Consider the following 20970-nt stretch of genomic DNA (forward strand, 5'->3'; position numbering starts at 1 on the left):
TTGCATACAGGATTACAAGACTGGCACATGTTGTGTAATGTATATGTACACTACCAGTCAAAAGTTTGGACACACCTACTCATTCAATGGTTTTTCTTTATTTGTAAAATGTTTTACATTGTAGAATAATAGTCAAGACATCAAAACTATAAAATAACACATATGGAATCATGTAGTAACCAAAAAAGTGTTCAACAAATCAAAATATATTGTATATTTGAGAATCTTCAAATAGCCACACTTTGCCTTGATGACAGCTTTGCACACTCTTGGCATTGAAATACATCCACAGGTACACCTCCAATTGACTCAAATGATGTCAATTAGCCTATCAGAAGCTTCTAAAGCCACAACATCATTTTCTGGAATTTTCCAAGCTGTTTAAAGGCACAGTCAACTTAATGTATTTAAACTTCTGACCCACTGGAATTGTGGTACAGTGAATTATAAGTGGCATAATCTCTGTCTGTAAACAATTGTTGGAAAAATTACTTGTGTCATGCACAAAGTAGATGTCCTAACCGACTTGCCAAAACTATAGTTTGTTAACAAGAAATGTGTGGAGTGGTTGAAAAACTAGTTTTCATGACTCCAACCTAAGTGTATGTAAACCTCCGACTTCAACTGTATATGTGTGTGTGTGTGTGTGTGTGTGTGTGTGTGGGTGTGTGTGTGTGTGTGTGTGTGTGTGTGTGTGTATTCCAGGTGACTGTTGGCTGCTGGCTGCTATAGCATCACTGACTCTGGACGAGGAAGTGCTGGCTAGGGTCGTTCCTCCTGAACAGAGCTTCACTGACCGCTACGCTGGCATCTTTCACTTCCAGGTCAGGGGTCAGGGGGTTTTAACGTGTAGTTATTCCCAATCCTCAACACACTCCATTCATTGACATTTACACAACACTCTTATACAGGGCAACTTACAGTCAGTGCGTTCAACTTAAGGTAGATAAAACAACCACCTACAGTATGTCAGTCATTGTTAGTGTGAGTATGCAAGAAAGACAAGTTCAAGTCAGGTGTCCCCCCCCCCCAAACATCCCTAGAGAATTTTCCCTTTAGTTTCTGTCGTAGGGGCTTATTTTACGGGCAACGCCTGCTTTACACCTGTGGAAATCAGATAATTTATAGGTTTAGAGATGGTTGTAGCACGTATCACCATGTTCTGCCATGTGATTCATTCTAATTCTGTGAAATGTTGACACATTCTATGGAATGTTTTCTGTTGTGGTCCTCTTCAGTTCTGGCAGTTTGGTGAGTGGGTGGACGTGGTGATTGATGACCGGCTGCCCACTAGAGACGGAAAGCTGCTGTTTGTTCACTCAGCCGAGGGCTCTGAGTTCTGGAGCGCCCTGCTGGAGAAGGCCTACGCCAAGTAAGATACAGCACCATAATACATACATGGTTTATGCTAAGTAAGAGAGATTACTACAACATATTGTGCAGTATATTCAGTGAGGGAAAAAAGTATTTGATCCCCTGCTGATTTTGTACATGATCAGTCTATAATTTTAATGGTAGGTTTATTTGAACAGTGAGAGACAGAATAACAACAACAAAAATCCAGAAAAATGCATGTCAAAAATGTTATAAATTGATTTGCATTTTAATGAGGGAAATAAGTATTTGAACCCCTCTCAATCAGAAATATTTCTGGCTCCCAGGTGTGTGGGAGTGCTCCTAATCTCAGCTTGTTACCTGTATAAAAGACACCTGTCCACAGAAGCAATCAATCAATCAGATTCCAAACTCTCCACCATGGCCAAGACCAAAGGATGTCAGGGACAAGATTGTAGACCTACACAAGGCTGGAATGAGCTACAAGACCTTACAATACATTATTTACCATTCATTTCTATTGGGAACAAAATTATCTGAAACACAACCAAAACAAACAGCAAATGCATCAAACAACTTTGTAGAGTCACAAGCTTGATGTAGTCATTGTGTGCTAGGAATATGGGACCAACTACTAAACTTTTGACTACTTTAATACACATAAGTACATTTGTTCAAATACTTTTGGTCCCCTGAAATGTGGGGACTATGTACAAAATGTGCTATAATTTCTAAACAGTTCACCCGATATGGATGAAAATACCCTCAAATTAAAGCTGACGGTCTACACTTCAACCATTCATCATTTCAAATCCAAAGTGCTGGAGTACAGAGCCAAAACAACAACAAAATTGTTACTGTCCCAATACTTTTGGAGCTCACTGTATGTCACTGCATATATTGTATGCAAATTTTTTCTTCTAATGGTCTGCCTGTCTGTCTGCCTGTCTGTCTGCCTGTTTATCTCTCTCTCTCTCTCTCTCTCTCTCTCTCTCTCTCTCTCTCTCTCTGCCTCTCCCTCTCTGTCTCTCTCTTCATCTCTCTCTACATCTCTCTCTACCTCTCTCTCTCTCTCTCTCTCTCTCTCTCTCTCTCTCTCTCTCTCTCTCTCTCTCTCTCTCTCTCTCTCTGCCTCTCCCTCTCTGTCTCTCTCTTCATCTCTCTCTACATCTCTCTCTACCTCTCTCTCTCTCTCTCTCTCTCTCTCTCTCTCTCTCTCTCTCTCTCTGTCTCCCCCCCCCCTCTCTCTCTCTCTCTCTCTCGCTCTCTCTGTCTCTCTCTTTCTGTCCCTCTCTCTCGCTTTCTATCTCTCTATCACTCAGGGTGAATGGATGCTATGAGGCTCTGTCAGGTGGCTCCACCACTGAAGGGTTTGAGGACTTCACAGGAGGGATAGCAGAGACCTACCAGTTGGACAAAGCTCCTCCTCACCTCTTCAAGATCATGGAGAAGGCACTGGGGCTGGGCTCACTACTGGGCTGTTCCATTGACGTAGGTTGGATTTAGATACTAAATCCACTACTGGGCTGTTCCATTGACGTAGGTTGGATTTAGATACTAAATCCACTACTGGGCTGTTCCATTGACGTAGGTTGGATTTAGATACTAAATCCACTACTGGGCTGTTCCATCGACGTAGGTTGGATTTAGATATTTACATTGATTGATTGTTTGATTGATTGATTTAGATACTAACATCGCATTGTTTATTTTCAGATCACCAGTTCCTATGAGACAGAGGCAGTGACAGATCTTAAACTGGTGAAGGGACATGCATACTCTGTCACTGGTGTTGAAGAGGTAAAGTGCCTACACATCGTAGTGGTTAAACATACCAGGTTCATCTGTCTCTCTGATGGGCACCAACCCCAGGTTCATCTGTCTTTCTGATGGGCACCAACCCCAGGTTCATCTGTCTTTCTGATGGGCACCAACCTCAGGTTCATCTGTCTTTCTGATGGGCACCAACCCCAGGTTCATCTGTCTTTCTGATGGGCACAAACCCCAGGTTCATCTGTCTCTCTGATGGGCACTAACCACAGGTTCATCTGTCTTTCTGATGGGCACCAACCCCAGGTTCATCTGTCTTTCTGATGGGCACCAACCCCAGGTTCATCTGTCTTTCTGATGGGCACCAACCCCAGGTTCATCTGTCTTTCTGATGGGCACCAACCCCAGGTTCATCTGTCTTTCTGATGGGCACCAACCCCAGGTTCATCTGTCTTTCTGATGGGCACCAACCCCAGGTTCATCTGTCTTTCTGATGGGCACCAACCCCAGGTTCATCTGTCTTTCTGATGGGCACCAACCCCAGGTTCATCTGTCTCTCTGATGGGCACCAACCCCAGGTTCATCTGTCTTTCTGATGGGCACCAACCCCAGGTTCATCTGTCTTTCTGATGGGCACCAACCTCAGGTTCATCTGTCTTTCTGATGGGCACCAACCCCAGGTTCATCTGTCTTTCTGATGGGCACAAACCCCAGGTTCATCTGTCTCTCTGATGGGCACTAACCACAGGTTCATCTGTCTTTCTGATGGGCACCAACCCCAGGTTCATCTGTCTTTCTGATGGGCACCAACCCCAGGTTCATCTGTCTTTCTGATGGGCACCAACCCCAGGTTCATCTGTCTTTCTGATGGGCACCAACCCCAGGTTCATCTGTCTTTCTGATGGGCACCAACCCCAGGTTCATCTGTCTTTCTGATGGGCACAAACCCCAGGTTCATCTGTCTCTCTGATGGGCACCAACCCCAGGTTCATCTGTCTTTCTGATGGGCACCAACCCCAGGTTCATCTGTCTTTCTGATGGGCACCAACCCCAGGTTCATCTGTCTTTCTGATGGGCACCAACCCCAGGTTCATCTGTCTCTCTGATGGGCACTAACCACAGGTTCATCTGTCTCTCTGATGGGCACCAACCCCAGGTTCATCTGTCTTTCTGATGGGCACTAACCCCAGTTTCCCTTTACTATGGGGAGTCTATGGGGGAGTCAACTACACATCACATTCACAGAAAACTGAAATCACGCCCAACAGGCCAATGGATGCCGAGCCCATTCACAGAAAACTGAAATAACGCCCAACAGGCCAATGGATGCCGAGCCCATTCACAGAAAACTGAAATCACGCCCAACAGGCCAATGGATGCCGAGCCCATTCACAGAAAACTGAAATCACGCCCAACAGGCCAATGGATGCCGAGCCCATTCACAGAAAACTGAAATCACGCCCAACAGGCCAATGGATGCCGAGCCCATTCACAGAAAACTGAAATCACGCCCAACAGGCCAATGGATGCCGAGCCCATTCACAGAAAACTGAAATCACGCCCAACAGGCCAATGGATGCCGAGCCCATTCACAGAAAACTGAAATCACGCCCAACAGGCCAATGGATGCCGAGCCCATTCACAGAAAACTGAAATCACGCCCAACAGGCCAATGGATGCCGAGCCCATTCACAGAAAACTGAAATCACGCCCAACAGGCCAATGGATGCCGAGCCCATTCACAGAAAACTGAAATCACGCCCAACAGGCCAATGGATGCCGAGCCCACCCTCAGAATCCCCGCCTTCCTGGCTATAATACAGGGGCTTGCATTCATTTCCTAAATTCTTCGCTCAGCTCGCCTGAAGGAAGAACGTGTCACGCAATTTACAAACTTTTCAAGCACACGAAGACTACAAGATTCAGCTCCGACTTAGGTGTCTGTTAGTGGGGAGAGAGTACTCGTACCCCTAGATGTTGCGAGTTTTGAGTCTTGGTATTTGTTTTGGTTTTATCTAAAAGCTAACTACTTTCTGCAACGCTTGTGTAGCTAATGCTTACTTGCTTGAGTAAGATGGCTAGTGGTAAGAGTAATTTCAAAAAGGTATGCCTGGGGTGGAAACACGCTCATGTGGCTTTGGCTCGGACCAGTTCGTGTCACCATTGTGTCTGGCTGGGTTGAACTTCCATTAGGCTTTGGGTTGACTTTGTGAGTAAGATTGGATCTTCTTAGCGAAGGGTTTTTCCGGTGAAGCGACCTCGGGAATGGGGTTGTCTGAGGCCGGTATAGAACAGCAGTGGTGGTCAAAGTTGATAGGGGTGTCATTCAAGCTGAGTGAGGCTCATTCCGGTTTCTCTGGCAGTGTTCAGAGTATCAGAATGGCAGTACCATGAAAGCACATTGTTTCTACCCAAGGTTCTTTGGTGTTCAGGGTTATCGAGAGTGCGGTATCGTCCAGGTGTGGGCATAATAAACATACTTCCTTCTCCACATTCAGACACACGGTTGTGCCTAAAGGGCGTTGACTCCTTGGAGGGACCCGTGACTGTTGTTGCAGGGGGTTCTCATGGGCTGGGTAGTTCCCGCAGGGCTGGGGAGAGCTGTGTGTGGGCTACTCGAAATGAGGGATTTGGTCAACAGCGCAAAGGGTGCTGCATATCAATTAACCTATAGCTACTGACTGTTTTGCTGCCGCTGAGGTGCTTCCCTCCGATGCAGGAGGGACAGTATGTGTTGGTATGGTCTGATAACAGGACGGCAGTGGCTACATCAACAGGCAGAGAGGGACGCAGTCTCTCTCTCTCTCTCTCTCCTAAATCTGTCCCGTTATCTGCTCGGATGCTTTGGCGTATCAGTTGCCTCAGACATGATATGCATTTCCCCCGTTGGACCTGATTGAGGCCACCATGGAGAGGGTCCATCTGGAGGGTTCTGTTGTTGATTCTGGTTCTGGTGGCTCCCCGTTGGCCCAGATAACCCTGGTCACAGATATGGTATTGTAGGATTATTTTATGTATCATTATGACGTGTAGGGAGATGCCAAAGGTAAAATGTAATAAACATGTTTGATGTTGTATAATTAAGAAATATGTTTAAATAAGAAATGTAGACATTAAGTGTATGCTATGTTTTAAATGAATGCATGTGTTCTTTCACAGAGGCTTTCAACAGTGTGCATTGCATTAGTTCTGTTTTAAGAAGGGGGCCTGCGTTACGCAGCCAATAGAATGATAGAATGAAAAGGCTTCATATAGAAAAAGCATTCATGACCTTTTGGAGTGGACATTATGTGACAGCTGGATGTTGAAAAAGAAGGGCGGTGCAGAACTAAAATAAGTTAGGAATGTGCGCATGTTTGTTTATTTGTGTGTATAAAAGAGATCTCTAAGCCAGAGAGAGACAGTTTATCCATGGAGAAAAAACTCAGGCTTTTTGTTATGCAATAAAGAGTCTAAATTCTTGAATTCACAGGCTTCCGTGTCTATAGAGATATTTTGTTTGAGTTGATTATTTCTTAGTCAAATGTTTCTACCACATATTTGGCACCCCAGATGGGACCTGATAGGGATCAGAGACGGTGTACATCTGCGGTTGTGAAACGGCTTGGACGGACCATACAAACAAAAGCGGCCGCTTTTAAAAGGTAAGCCAAGTTCTTACTAATATAGTATAAACGTTTGTGTGGTCCGATCCGGGGCTCGGCAACATCTAAAGAAATACCAAGTAGGTCTCTCCAAATTTAAGAACCAGAAAGTTAGACACTAGGAGCTTTTGAATTTAAGAATACATGTCGCTGTTGTTTGTCAGAACCGTCTGTTCAATTGATTTGATTCATTTGATTCAGTTGATTCAGCTGATTCATCTTGCTGATTGCTCTGTCCGGGTCATTTCGACACGGGCGGCTGTCCAGCTGGTTGAGTGATCAGGAATAACATGTTAAGTCCTTCGAATACCGCTATGAACGTGTAGCGAAAGTATATCGTTTATAGGCTGCTTAGGAAGGCATAAATCCTGCGGATAAACGCTTTGGAAAGCTAAAATTCCAGAGGTCTGAACGGGCAGGTCATCATCCTGTGTGTGGTGATGCTAATAAATCCTGCGGATAAACGCTTTGGAAAGCTAAAATTCCAGAGGTCTGAACGGGCAGGTCATCATCCTGTGTGTGGTGATGCTAATAAATCCTGCGGATAAACGCTTTGGAAAGCTAAAATTCCAGAGGTCTGAACGGGCAGGTCATCATCCTGTGTGTGGTGATGCTAATAAATCCTGCGGATAAACGCTTTGGAAAGCTAAAATTCCAGAGGTCTGAACGGGCAGGTCATCATCCTGTGTGTGGTGATGCCAATAAATCCTGTGGATAGACGCTTTGGAAAGCTAAAATTCCAGAGGACTGAACGGGCAGGTCATCATCCTGTGTGTGGTGATGCCAAACTTAGGTCTTGAGAAAGCTTGAGACCTAGGGGGCTAATAAATATAAATCCTGTGAATAGACGCTTTGGAAAGCTAAAATTCCAGAGGACTGAACGGGCAGGTCATCATCCTGTGTGTGGTGATGCCAAACTTAGGTCTTGAGAAAGCTTGAGACCTAGGGGGCTAATAAATATAAATCCTGTGAATAGACGCTTTGGAAAGCTAAAATTCCAGAGGACTGAACGGGCAGGTCATCATCCTGTGTGTGGTGATGCCAAACTTAGGTCTTGAGAAAGCTTGAGACCTAGGGGGCTAATAAATATAAATCCTGTGAATAGACGCTTTGGAAAGCTAAAATTCCAGAGGATTGAACGGGCAGGTCATCATCCTGTGTGTGGTGATGCCAAACTTAGGTCTTGAGAAAGCTTGAGACCTAGGGGGCTAATAAATAAATCCTGTGGATAAACGCTTTGGGAAGCTAAAATTCCAGAGGACTGAACGGGCAGGTCATCATCCTGTGTGTGGTGATGCCAAACTTAGGTCTTGAGAAAGCTTGAGACCTAGGGGGCTAATAAATATAAATCCTGTGAATAGACGCTTTGGAAAGCTAAAATTCCAGAGGACTGAACGGGCAGGTCATCATCCTGTGTGTGGTGATGCCAAACTTAGGTCTTGAGAAAGCTTGAGACCTAGGGGGCTAATAAATATAAATCCTGTGAATAGACGCTTTGGAAAGCTAAAATTCCAGAGGATTGAACGGGCAGGTCATCATCCTGTGTGTGGTGATGCCAAACTTAGGTCTTGAGAAAGCTTGAGACCTAGGGGGCTAATAAATAAATCCTGTGGATAAACGCTTTGGGAAGCTAAAATTCCAGAGGACTGAACGGGCAGGTCATCATCCTGTGTGTGGTGATGCCAAACTTAGGTCTTGAGAAAGCTTGAGACCTAGGGGGCTAATAAATATAAATCCTGTGAATAGACGCTTTGGAAAGCTAAAATTCCAGAGGACTGAACGGGCAGGTCATCATCCTGTGTGTGGTGATGCCAAACTTAGGTCTTGAGAAAGCTTAAGACCTAGGGGGCTAATAAATATAAATCCTGTGAATAAACGCTTTGGAAAACTAAAATTCCAGAGGACTGAACGGGCAGGTCATCATCCTGTGTGTGGTGATGCCAAAATTAGGTCTTGAGAAAGCTTAAGACCTAGGCGGCTAATAAATATAAATCCTGTGGATAAACGCTTTGGAAAGCTAAAATTCCAGAGGACTGAACGGGCAGGTCATCATCCTGTGTGTGGTGATGCCAAAATTAGGTAGGGTGGGACAGGTAAAAAAGTTGGGTCATCCTGAGTAGGTGAACGGGTTAAATAATCACAGGGGCTCAAACTTTTTGATAAAGTGTAAACCAAGACTAGGTCTGCTCATCTGCTCATGAGTGGTTTACCTTGGTGGCTGTGAGTCATTCAACTGTCTGATTCATTTGGGCACAAGTGGCTACTCATCTGTGTGAGTGAGAATAATATGAAATCCTGCAAGTAAATAGTCTTTCTGTAAGGAAAGGAAATCTATTTGAGGTTGTTTGAAGCTTCTGTCTGATGGACAAAGGGTGTGCCCAATCTCACATTAGGAAAGAGAAGAATAAATGGTGCGTGGATATTCATTGACCAACTGAGTGTAGAAAATTCACGTTACCAGGAGGGGTAGAATAAATCCTGTTGGAGGAACAGGTCACATTTATTGGTGTGGTCATACGACGTCTATGCATTGTAATTTGATAAATCTGTTAGGGTATGTGTCTGACATTATATTTAGAAACTTTAGAGGTAATGCAGTATTATGATAAATTGACTACGTAAAATAATAACTAGAATAGGGTTAACACTTCAAATTTGGGCCTTTTGATAGAATAAAATATTCCTGTAGGTTATACAAAGTAATTAAGGGCGTTTAAGAACAACATAAATATGGAATAAGAGTGGTATAATGATGTAAATTAGTCACACTCTGAAGTTTGAATGATGAGATATAGAGGTGTGTTTGATAATTATATATACATTGAAATAATAAGCTTTTCTTGTATATGATATCTTGGAGTTTCGTACAACAATGCCTGTCATAGAATTTTGTAAGATCGGGGAATAGTGACCAGCCTATATGATTCTAGGAGGATTCTATGACTAAGGGAAAGGATTTGAGTAATTTGTTGTTTGTTCTGCTGAGACTAGATGGTGATTAACAGATTGTGGCAATAAAGAATAATTAGAAACATGAAGGGTTTGGTAGATATGAATAAATTGGAGTATAATGAATTTTATGTGGGTATGGTAAATACGAGGGATTGGATAAAATTATAGGTGTTGACTTGCTCAAACACGTAGACAGACGTGGAAATGGGAGAGAGTACATAGGACATGTGGTAGAATTAAGCAATATAATAAACTATCTATTATTTCAGAAGCATATATATAATTCATTTGGTTAGGTTGTTAGATCTGTTTCCAAATCAATGAATGTGGGGTTTGACTTGTTGACTGCTAAGTTGAGTACGTTGAGCGTGTGAGATCTGTGTCCTTCAAAGCTATTTTCTGATAAAGTGTGGTATGTGTTAGATACTAAAATTACTGACCATTATCATTGGAATAACAGAGGATTAACTTGTCATTTCGATAAAGCATAGATTCTGCATCGCTGAACAGAGTCTAGGGTTTCTAAGTATAGTTTAGCTATAGTTGTGGGGTGTTTAGATTGAAGGAACAGTCAGGATAAGATTGGAAGATCTAGTAGCCTGCGTCTTTTCAGACTGAAGGACTCACTTATTCAACGGGAAAGGAGGAGTGTCTATAGTCTAAATCAGAAAGGACAGTTACATTTGAATAGCGGATTGGCAATTTGGATAAGAGATTTGGCCATAATTTGAATTGTTTAGGTAGACTGGAATGAAAGTAAGGTAGTTTAATATATGAATATACATATATTATTAGTTATTGTTGGGATGTGAATAGACTTTACTAATGCCATGAATTAGTTTCCGGTTAAAAGAGAGTCATACTTGTTTGACTGTATCGAGCTGAAATAGTTATTTAAAGAAAGTTTGAATAGCTGGATGGAAAACATTTATTTGACAAAATTCTAATTGTTATTACTTTATTCTATGGTTTGCGTGACATCAGTAATGTATGCGAATATTTGGTGAATTTTAGAATGATAATGTATTTTCATTACGTGAACTAGGGGATGCAAGGAGCTTTGGTTTTTTTGCTGAGGGAATAGCATCAATTTATAGTGGGTTCTGGATTTGTTGAATAAACAAACTTATATTTTAAACTAAAGTAATGCAATAGGCTACAATTATAACATTATCAGAAAAAGGCACTATATGCTCATCTGTGGTCCGCTGTAGCTCAGTTGGTAGAGCACGGTGCTTGCAACGCCAGGGTTGGGTGTTCGATTCCCAAGGGGGGCTAGTATAAGTATAGAAAGGTATGAGCTCATGAATGGAGTGTTGTTTGGAAAAAGAGCATCTGCTAAAATGATAATGGGTATGGAGAGGAGAGTACGTGGTAGTCATTGAATAAGGTTTTGTTAGATTAAACAAATGACAATAGTGGAAGGTGTAGTTAATTTAATAAAATGGGTTATTATCTAGTGTCTTCTAAGTGGGAGTTTTCTTTTAAGGATTGATGGGAGTCTCCTATATTATTAGGTTAGGGGTAAAGTAGGGCGACGTATCAAACAATTTTAAATGGATGCTGGGGTTAATGATTGTTGATGAGATAGGACTGGGGATATGTATGATGTTTTGTGTGTAATTACTATCTTTGGATTGTTGATTATATGTTAACGACATGTATACTTTCTCTTCCAGGAACATGGGGATTTCTTTAGTGGGAGGTTTAAAAAGTCTGTAGGCTAGGGTGGAACTAGATAGTAAAATTAAGTAGTTTTATTTTTAGGTTGTCATAGGGAGCTACAAAAATAAATAAGGCCTGGCCATTTTTGTTTGTTTATTGTTTTACTGTATGGTGTTCAAATAACCACAAACAAACTACTTAGTATGAAAAGTTAGTTGTATAGGATTTTTATTTCTATTTGGTTTTTTTGACAGGATGGAAGTGAAATATCTTAAAGGGGCATACACATGTAATTTGGGTTATTTACTGAGGGATAAGTAAATATGTATGATTTATTTTGAAAAGAGCTGTACTAAGGAATTACAACATCTATGAAAGGTTTTGATGGTTGTTAGAAGTAGTAGACTATAGGATGAAACAATTCATTGAATGATTTCAATGACCTCTGAAATCTGTCCTGGCTTCATAGTGTGACCTGATCACCCGCACTATGAATTCTAGAGGCATGCTGAATTAAGGGGTTAGATAAAATAAGGATAATTGTGAAGAAGTTTACAAATTGGAAAAATCCTATATATAAATTAGTCTAAACAGGACAAGGATGAAGTGAGAGAGTTAGTCCTGAAGGAGAAGTATTCCTTGAATAGTGTTATAGAATACAGTTAAGTAAAGATATGCTCAAGGGTTGTCATTTTAAGGTTAGTTATTATGTTAGGTTTGATAGGCAACATTGTTTTGTTTTGTTTTTTGTACACATGAATCACGATGTGATGTATGTGTCCAAGGGGGGAAGTATGCAAGGAGTATTAAGGATGTGAGCAGTAGTAATAATGTGTTATGGGTTAGGTTAAATCATTTTTGTTTTTGTAATAGGAGGCATGGTGTAGAGGTGGTCTGTCTATGAAATAAGTGGATGACAACAAGCTGGAAGCAGGTGTGCTTCATAATCTCAAGGCTTCTCTTGACGGATGAGAGGACAGGAGTAGTATACTGTGTCTCACCTAACATAACAATGTTCTTAAGATTTTATTTTCATGAGTGAAGATAACTCTGCCCAACTGAGTAGGATAATCTGAGTATTTTCTGTGCCCTGGAGACTATGTGATGGCAAAAGACTACAGAAGAAAGAGCTGGAAAGACCCTATGTGGAGGGGCCTGCACCAGGGTTGTAGGCTACCTTAATGATGGTAAAAGTGGTGGAGACAGATACTAAGATCCATGTTCCCCACTATAGGAGTGTTCCAACCTCAGCCATTGGGTAGCATTGTTGTCTTTTGTGTGTGTCTGTGCTTGTGTCTTTGCAGCAGTAACTCTGAGCTTCCCTATGGGAAGGCTGAAAGAAGGACACTTTTCACAGACCGATGTTTATAGATTGAGAGGGACTTTGGCTGATCCGGAGACCCTAGTGACGGGGGAAGGTTAACAACAGAAGTGACCTACATATCGTTGTCCAGGTTATACCAACGATGGTACTGATAGAGGGGAGTATTGGGTATCATCTTAACCATTGTACCAGAGTGAGGGAACTGATGATTGAGAGATCCCAGACCTCCAAGACGCACCAGATATCCTTATCATTGATTAATATGTACTAGACTAGTTACCTGAGAATAAGGGGAATGGAGTACTGATAATAAAATAAAGAGCAGAAGAACAAGACATAGAAGGGATATAGGCAGGAGTAGAATGTAGATTCTTGCACAGGCAGGAACCATAACTAAAAATACAGGAAGGGATCACTATTAAAATACAAGGGTTAAATAGTATTGGTGTGTGAGAAACCAGCACAAAGAGTATGGGGAAGTCACATGGGGTAGTGTGACCTTAGGGTAATGAAAGAAAGAGACAGGTGAATCATAGACATAAGGAAAACAGTCCAATACTTAGATAAACAATTTGATGTAGTATTTGGTGTTAGATTTCCAGGGGAAAGTGTTATTAGAAGAGAGAAGTGTAAGCAATTGTTATGAGCAAAAATATAGGAATGTTACAATAAAACAATTGGGTTATATAATTTGGAAGAATTCAAGGGAGAATGTGAAACATAATGATTTGTCATGTAGACAATGTTAATAGGGATGTTTTGGATTGGAAATTAACTCAACTGAACTGTTATGATCTGTCCTTTCCTGAGGTTACAACGGATGGTGTCGTAATGCATTGCAGAGATCAATTGGCTCAGAACGGTGTAAACCTCAATAAAAACCAAAAATCCTCTACTCGGCTGAAGAGGAACAACAAAGGCGTTGAAGATGTTCCTGTCTGACCCACCTCTGACCTGAATCCAACATCAAATCAAAGCAATCAAATGCTTTCTCTTTTGTGCTTTTTCTTTCAAGAATGTGAGGAAAGATGTCTATGCAAATGCAACATTCTTCCTAGTTTGGGTATACTGGTTTGCACAGGGACAAAACAGGATGATGGTGGAGGTGTGGTGGTTCAGGTGTGACATTGGAATATGAACTATGAAGAACTATGAAGGACATAATGAAGACGCCAGGAGATTGAGTGCCGGTAGAGGAAGGGAGTGTTTGTTGATTAAGGAGGTATTATACACTACTAAATTTATAGTAATTGGGACAATGCATTAGGGTACTGATCTGATGTAATTCTTGGTATGAGGAAGTTAATGCTAGAATTATTATAATATAAATGTACATTCGGCCAGTATCGATATGTGCCAAGGTGGAGTTGTGTTATGTTTGGAGATGAATGTTGTACTTTTATCCCCAATAATACTGCCCCGGATGGTTCTTTCACGGAAGCAATGACTAAACTCAAGGGACTACGAAAAGAGGTTAAGGATAATGCTGGGTATGATGTTCATGTTTGGGACTGGATGGAATTAACTTTGAGAAAATGGGGTGCAATGTTTACAAAGATGGGAATAATGATAGGAATATCACTTGTAGTAATGGGAGTAGTGTTTTGTTGTATACTACCTCTGATCAAATCACTTTTGATTCAAACCACAGTAAAACAAATGACTGTACAGACAAATGTTACTATTTCAGCCAAAGAAATACACCCAGTTCAGGGAGTTCCAGGACAGTATGTTAATAAATTTGGGAAATCTTGTAATGATAAAGGAGGACCAATGGACTGTCCATTTGGGAATCCTGAATGTCTGTATGGAGTTGTCCCTGGGGGTGGATGGGTCTGTCATGGTTACAAAGCCCAACAGGAAAATGTGGAGGTTAATTTAGAGGAGAACCTTCCTGACTTGTATCCTATACCTGACTGGGCTCTGGGTCCTCATCAGGATGGGTCAAGTAATGAGGAAGATATATTGGGTTGAATATGTGTGTGTGAAGTGAAACCAAATGTGGCAAGGCTAAGAATAAGTAACTGCATATGCTTACATATATTTGGTAATTAATCTTTGTATTATTTGGGACAATATTGGAATGTCCCATAGGGGGGATATGTAGGATTATTTTATGTATCATTATGACGTGTAGGGAGATGCCAAAGGTAAAATGTAATAAACATGTTTGATGTTGTATAATTAAGAAATATGTTTAAATAAGAAATGTAGACATTAAGTGTATGCTATGTTTTAAATGAATGCATGTGTTCTTTCACAGAGGCTTTCAACAGTGTGCATTGCATTAGTTCTGTTTTAAGAAGGGGGCCTGCGTTACGCAGCCAATAGAATGATAGAATGAAAAGGCTTCATATAGAAAAAGCATTCATGACCTTTTGGAGTGGACATTATGTGACAGCTGGATGTTGAAAAAGAAGGGCGGTGCAGAACTAAAATAAGTTAGGAATGTGCGCATGTTTGTTTATTTGTGTGTATAAAAGAGATCTCTAAGCCAGAGAGAGACAGTTTATCCATGGAGAAAAAACTCAGGCTTTTTGTTATGCAATAAAGAGTCTAAATTCTTGAATTCACAGGCTTCCGTGTCTATAGAGATATTTTGTTTGAGTTGATTATTTCTTAGTCAAATGTTTCTACCACAGTATTAATGGTTTTGGGCCCTGAATGGTTGAATTTGACGACTGGAGGTTTACCCTCGAATGTGATTACGACAGTAGTTATATTCATAACTGTATGTTCATCTACCTTTCTGATTGGCCTAACCCCAGGTTCATCTGCCTTCTGATGAGCACCAACCCAGGTTCATCTGTCTTTCTGATGGGCACTAACCCCAGGTTCATCTACCTTTCTGATGGGCACTAACCCCAGGTTCATCTACCTTTCTGATTGGCACCAACCCCAGGTTCATCTACCTTTCTGATTGGCACCAACCCCAGGTTCATCTGTCTTTCTGATGGTCCTAACACCAGGTTCATCTGTCTTTCTGATGGTCCTAACACCAGGTTCATCTGTCTCTCTGATGGGCACTTCTACATTTTCTGTCTTCCCTTGACTGTCCCACCCTTTCAATAAAACCACAAAAATATTGGGAAAAACACAGTACTGAGTGTGTTTAATAAGATTCACAGGCCTAAGTGAGTCCTGTCCTCTGTCCAGGTCCATCTCCACGGAGACCCGGTCCAGCTGATTCGCATCAGGAACCCCTGGGGACAGGTGGAGTGGACTGGGCCCTGGAGTGATAGGTGAGGGAATGATGGTGACTTCCATACAGATAGACTTCAAGCCCAACAAGCTCTACAGCCTGGCCCCAGATCTGTTTCTGCTGTCTTGCCAACTTCTATGGTCATTGTCACCAAAGGAGTTGGCAAGACAGCACAAACAGGTCTGGGAACAGGCTACTACATGCCCACTGTGTCTACAAGGAAGACCAACACCAAACAATACTGAGAGCGGAATAGCTCTCTGTATACTGCATAGACCATGATCACCTGTGCAGACCACTATTTACATTGACTGCTGTATTCCCTTTATCAGCTCCAGTGAATGGAAATATGTCCATCCCGATGAGAAACTGAAGCTGGATAATGTTGCTGAGGATGGGGAGTTCTGGTAAGTCGGCCCCCTGCCCCTTGTGCATAACCTGGGGATGGTACTGTGTAATTAAGAGTTAGTCCTTCTCAAAAGTTATGACACATTTTCTTACGCTTAATGAAGGAGTTTGGCATGAAGGCGTTATGAGTTTGGTGGTTTTCAAAAAAAGTCTTACCAGATGTTTCTACATTTTTTGTGTACAAGTCTGTGACCCCCTGGTCTGTCTTTATGCCAAGGATGTACAAGATATTTATTTAATTTGTATGGAAGTGTCTTGACACCCTGTTCTACATACCACCACTTTATGGGCAAGATGCACAATAGCGTTATAAATTCAGTGCATAGTGTGTAGCTCAGTTGGTAGAGCATGGCGTTTGCAATGGCAGGGTTGTGGGTTTGATTCCCATGGGGGGCCAGTATGAAAAAATATATATATATAATAATAATGTATGCACTAACTGTAAGTCGCTCTGGATAAGAGCATCTGCTAAATGACTAAAATGTAAATAAATGTATAATAGAGCATTTGTTCTGTATTGTATTGTTAACTCTCCTGTGTTCCCTCCCAGTTCTGTACTGTATTATTAACCCTCCTGTGTGGGGTTCCCTCCCAGTATTGTCAATATTGCTGAGATGTTTGATGAAAAAGAAATAGCAGGAGCGCTTCAGAATTGTTCTCATCTATTTTTATCTCTCTTTCAGGCAAATGCACCCTTTAAACGCCTTAGAGTAAAAAATAGAACAAATCCTTGGTTCTCTATAGAACTTTTAGATATTTTTATGATGAGAAATCAGGCCTGGGCCAAGCCTAGAAATACTGACTCTATAGCCGATTGGCAGATTTTTCAGTCAATTGAGAAATAGATTTCGCTTCCTCAATCAAGAAAACGAAATCTAGCTACTTTCTATGTTCTGTCTCAGACTCTGCTGGTGATCCGTCTAGATTTTGTAAAGCAGTTAATGCACTGAAGCGTATAAATTCCTCTCCTTCTCTGCTTACTGAAAAATATGAGATAAGTGATGCTCTTAATCAGCATTTGATCTCAGCAGGCTTTTTATTTGAAAAAAACAAAAAAGGTGGTTTAATTGACCCTGGTCAGCCAGTCAACTGCCTGCCCCTCTCCCAGACTCTAGATGGTTCGATGGAAGGTCTGTCAACTTCTAGTGAGTCTTTGTTTTCATTTCAACAACTTTCTACTTGTTATCTCCTAGATGCACAAGATTGATGTAAAGAAATCCACCGGGGCTGAAATGCTTGATCCTTTCTTGCTGCAGCATTTTTTAACACATATTTTTAACCTAATAATTATTTCTGGTACCATCCCCAGGGTCTGGAAGGAGGCCCATATACTGCCCCTTCACAAAGGTGGTGGCCCGTGTAATTATCGCCCCATTTCCAAACTCTCTTGCCTAGCAAACGTTTGAAAAACCTTTTTAAATACTCAACTTAGATCCCTTTCAACTTAAAAATGTATACTAAATCTTCACCAGTTAAGTTGTAGAGTAGGTCATAGCACTATTTCTGCTACTTCTTTGGTTTTAAACGATGTTCCTAATAGTTTGGATAAGAAGAAACACTGTGCAGCCCTTTGTATTGACCTGTCTAAAGCCTTAGACACTGTGGATCACGCAATAATTATACAGAGGCTTTTTATAAATTGGCCTGGACCAGGCTGCGTGTAGCTGGTTTGAAAATTATTTAAAGAACATTTTTGTCATTTGGCTCTTATCCAGAGTGACTTACAGGAGCAATTAGGGTTATGTGCCTTGCTCAAGGGCACATCGGCAGATTTTTCACCTAGTCGGCTCGGGGGATTAGAACCAGCAACTTTTCGGTTACTGGCACAACGCTCTTAACCACTAAGCTACCTGCCGCCCCAGAACACAGTGTGTATTTACTAACGGTGTTAAATGAGGTTTTATGGACACGACAAAGGATGGTCCTGTTATTTTCACTATTTACACTAACAATATTGGTTAATCTGTAAAAATGTTTTATAAAAAATTCACCTGTATGCAGATGACACTATCGTGCATGCTATTGCTCCCACAGCTGACCAGGCTCTGTCAGAGCTTCAATCTGCCTTTATTGCCCTGCAGAAAGCATTTGTTGAACTGAAATCGGTACTTAATGCAGGTAAAACCAAGTATATGTTATTTTCCAAATCACGTAAAATAATGTATCTGATGATTTATGTATACGTACTTTGGTTGGTGCCCTCATTGATCGTGTCCCCGCTTAAAAATATCTGGTCATCTGGATTGATGAAAAGCTTATCTTTTCAAAAAGCATGTTGATGAGTTAGTTAAGAAATTAAGAATTAAAATGGGCTTCTTCTATAGGAACAGGTCCTGTCTTTTGTTAAATAGCAGAAAACAAATCATTCAGTCAACATTTATTCTGGATATGGACTATGGCGACGCAGTTCATCGTAGCGCGATTTCTTACCGGCGAAAGGTTCAGCATTTTGTATCAGAAAGTAGGTTGGCCCCTTTTTGAAGTCTCGTAGATCGATGCATTGCGCTCTTTTTTGTCTATAAAGCCCTCTTGCATAAACTTCAGCCATACCTTACCTCTCATTGTTAACCTTCAGACGTATAAGTTACCAGACCCGGACTCAGGGATGGCTAACCCTGGAGATCCCTTCAATCTCCACCAAGTTAAGTAAATCTGCTTTTAGTTTTTTTGCGATCTCCAAAACTCCGTTAAAGCTGGTGGAGTTGTTGCCTCTAGGGCAGTTCAGACGGATGTTAGAGGGGCTTTTTACTGAACAATGTGTTTGTTTCATATGATTGTGTTTTGTTTTTCATGTTTTGTGTTTGCTTTTCATGTATTGTGTTATTGATGTGTACATACAGTTTTTGGAAAGTATTCAGACCCCTTGACTTTTTCCACATTTTGTTACGTTACAGCCTTATTCTAAAATGGATTACATTATTTTTTTTCCCTCTCATCAATCTACACACAATAAACCATAATGACAAACCAAAAACAGGTTTTTAGATTTGTTTGCAAATTTATAAAAAATAAACACAGAACATATTACATTTACATAAGTATTCAGACCATTTACTCAATACTTTGTTGAAGCACCTTTGGCAGTGATTACAGCCTCGAGTCTTCTTGGGTATGACGCTACATGCACTCCTGCGGGCTCTGGCTGGGCCACTCAAGGACATTCAGAGACTTGTCCCGAAGCCACTCCTGCGTTGTCTTGGCTGTGTGCTTAGGGTCGTTGTCCTGTTGGAAGGTGAACCTTCGCCCCAGTCTGAGGTCCTGAGCGCTCTGGAGCAGGTTTTCATCAAGGATCTCTCTGTACTTTGCTCTGTTCATCTTTCCCTCGATCCTGACCAGTCTCCCTGTCCCTGCCGCTGAAAAACATCCCCACAGCATGATGCTGCCACCACCATGCTTCACCGTAAGGATGGTGGCAGGTTTCCTCCAGACGTGACGCTTGGCATTCAGGCCAAAGTTCAATCTTGGTTTCATCAGACCAGAGAATCTTGTCTTTAGGTGCCTTTTAGGTGCCCTGGTTCGAATCCAGGCTCTGTCGTAGCCGGCCGCGACCTGGAGACCCATGGGGCGGCGCACAATTGGCCCAGGGTAGGGGAGGGAATGGCCGGCAGGGATGTAGCTCAGTTGGTAGAGCATGGCGTTTGCAACGCCAGGGTTGTGGGTTCGATTCCCACGGGGGGCCAGTATGAAAAATAAAAATTTAATAATGTATGCACTCACTAACTGTAAGTCGCTCTGGATAAGAGCGTCTGCTAAATGACGTAAATGTAAATGTTAAGAATGATGGAGGCCACTGTGTTCTTCGGGACCTTCAATGCTGCAGACATTTTTTGGTACCCTTCCCCAGATCTGTGCCTCGACACAATCCTGTCTCGGAGCTCTACGGACAATTCTTTCGACCTCATGGTTTGGTTTTTGCTATGACATGCACTGTCAACTGTGGGACCTTATATAGACAGGTGTGTGCCTTTCCAAATCATGTCCAATCAATTGAATTCACCACAGGTGGACACCACAGGTGGACTTGTAGAAACATCTCAAGGATGATCAATGGAAACAGGATGCACCTTAGCTCAATTTCGAGTCTCATAGCAAAAAGTCAAGGAGTCTGAATACTTTCAGAATAGTGTACTAGTTGTTTATCGATATGTTCATGCAGGGCTCATCTGCAAAAGATACCGGGATCTCAGCATGACTCCCTGCTTAAATGTACATTTACATTTTAGCAGTGGTGGAAAAAGTATTCAATTGACATACTTGAGTAAAAGTAAAGATACCTTAATAGAAAATGTCTCAAGTAAAAGTGAAAGTCACCCAGTAAAATACTACCTGAGTAAAAGTCTAATTTTGGTAGTATTTGGTTTTAAATATACTTAAGTATCAAAAGTAAATGGAATTGCTAAAATGTACTTAAGTATCAAAAGTAAAAGTAAAAGTATAAATCATTTTAAATTCCTTATATTAAGCCAGACGGCACCATTTTTTTATTTATTGTTATTGACAGATAGCCAAGGGCACACTCCATCACTCAGACATCATTTTCAAACGAAGCATTTGTGTTTAATTAGTCTTTTTTTATTTATTTTTTTATTTCACCTTTATTTAACCAGGTAAGCCAGTTGAGAACAGGTTCTCATTTACAACTGCGACCTGTAGTCTGGCAGATCAGATGC

The 20970-nt window shown here is 41.5% G+C and overlaps 1 protein-coding gene across 1 annotated transcript in view; it reads left to right on the forward strand.

Moving 5' to 3' along the window:
• The window catches only part of LOC311134366 (calpain-2 catalytic subunit-like), a gene marked incomplete at its 5' end in the record, with an annotated part of 75917 nt that overhangs the window by 34717 nt on the left and 20230 nt on the right, over nt 1–20970 (forward strand). The window contains 6 exons of the mRNA XM_084168020.1: nt 706–824; nt 1239–1372; nt 2658–2826; nt 3052–3135; nt 15847–15932; nt 16225–16299. Of these exons, the coding sequence (XP_084024146.1) occupies nt 706–824; nt 1239–1372; nt 2658–2826; nt 3052–3135; nt 15847–15932; nt 16225–16299 (667 nt within the window). The remainder of the gene's footprint in view (nt 1–705; nt 825–1238; nt 1373–2657; nt 2827–3051; nt 3136–15846; nt 15933–16224; nt 16300–20970) is intronic.

This window comes from Coregonus lavaretus (assembly GCF_964263955.1).
Source record: "Coregonus lavaretus genome assembly, chromosome: 1".
Classification (NCBI taxonomy): Eukaryota; Metazoa; Chordata; class Actinopteri; order Salmoniformes; family Salmonidae; genus Coregonus; species Coregonus lavaretus.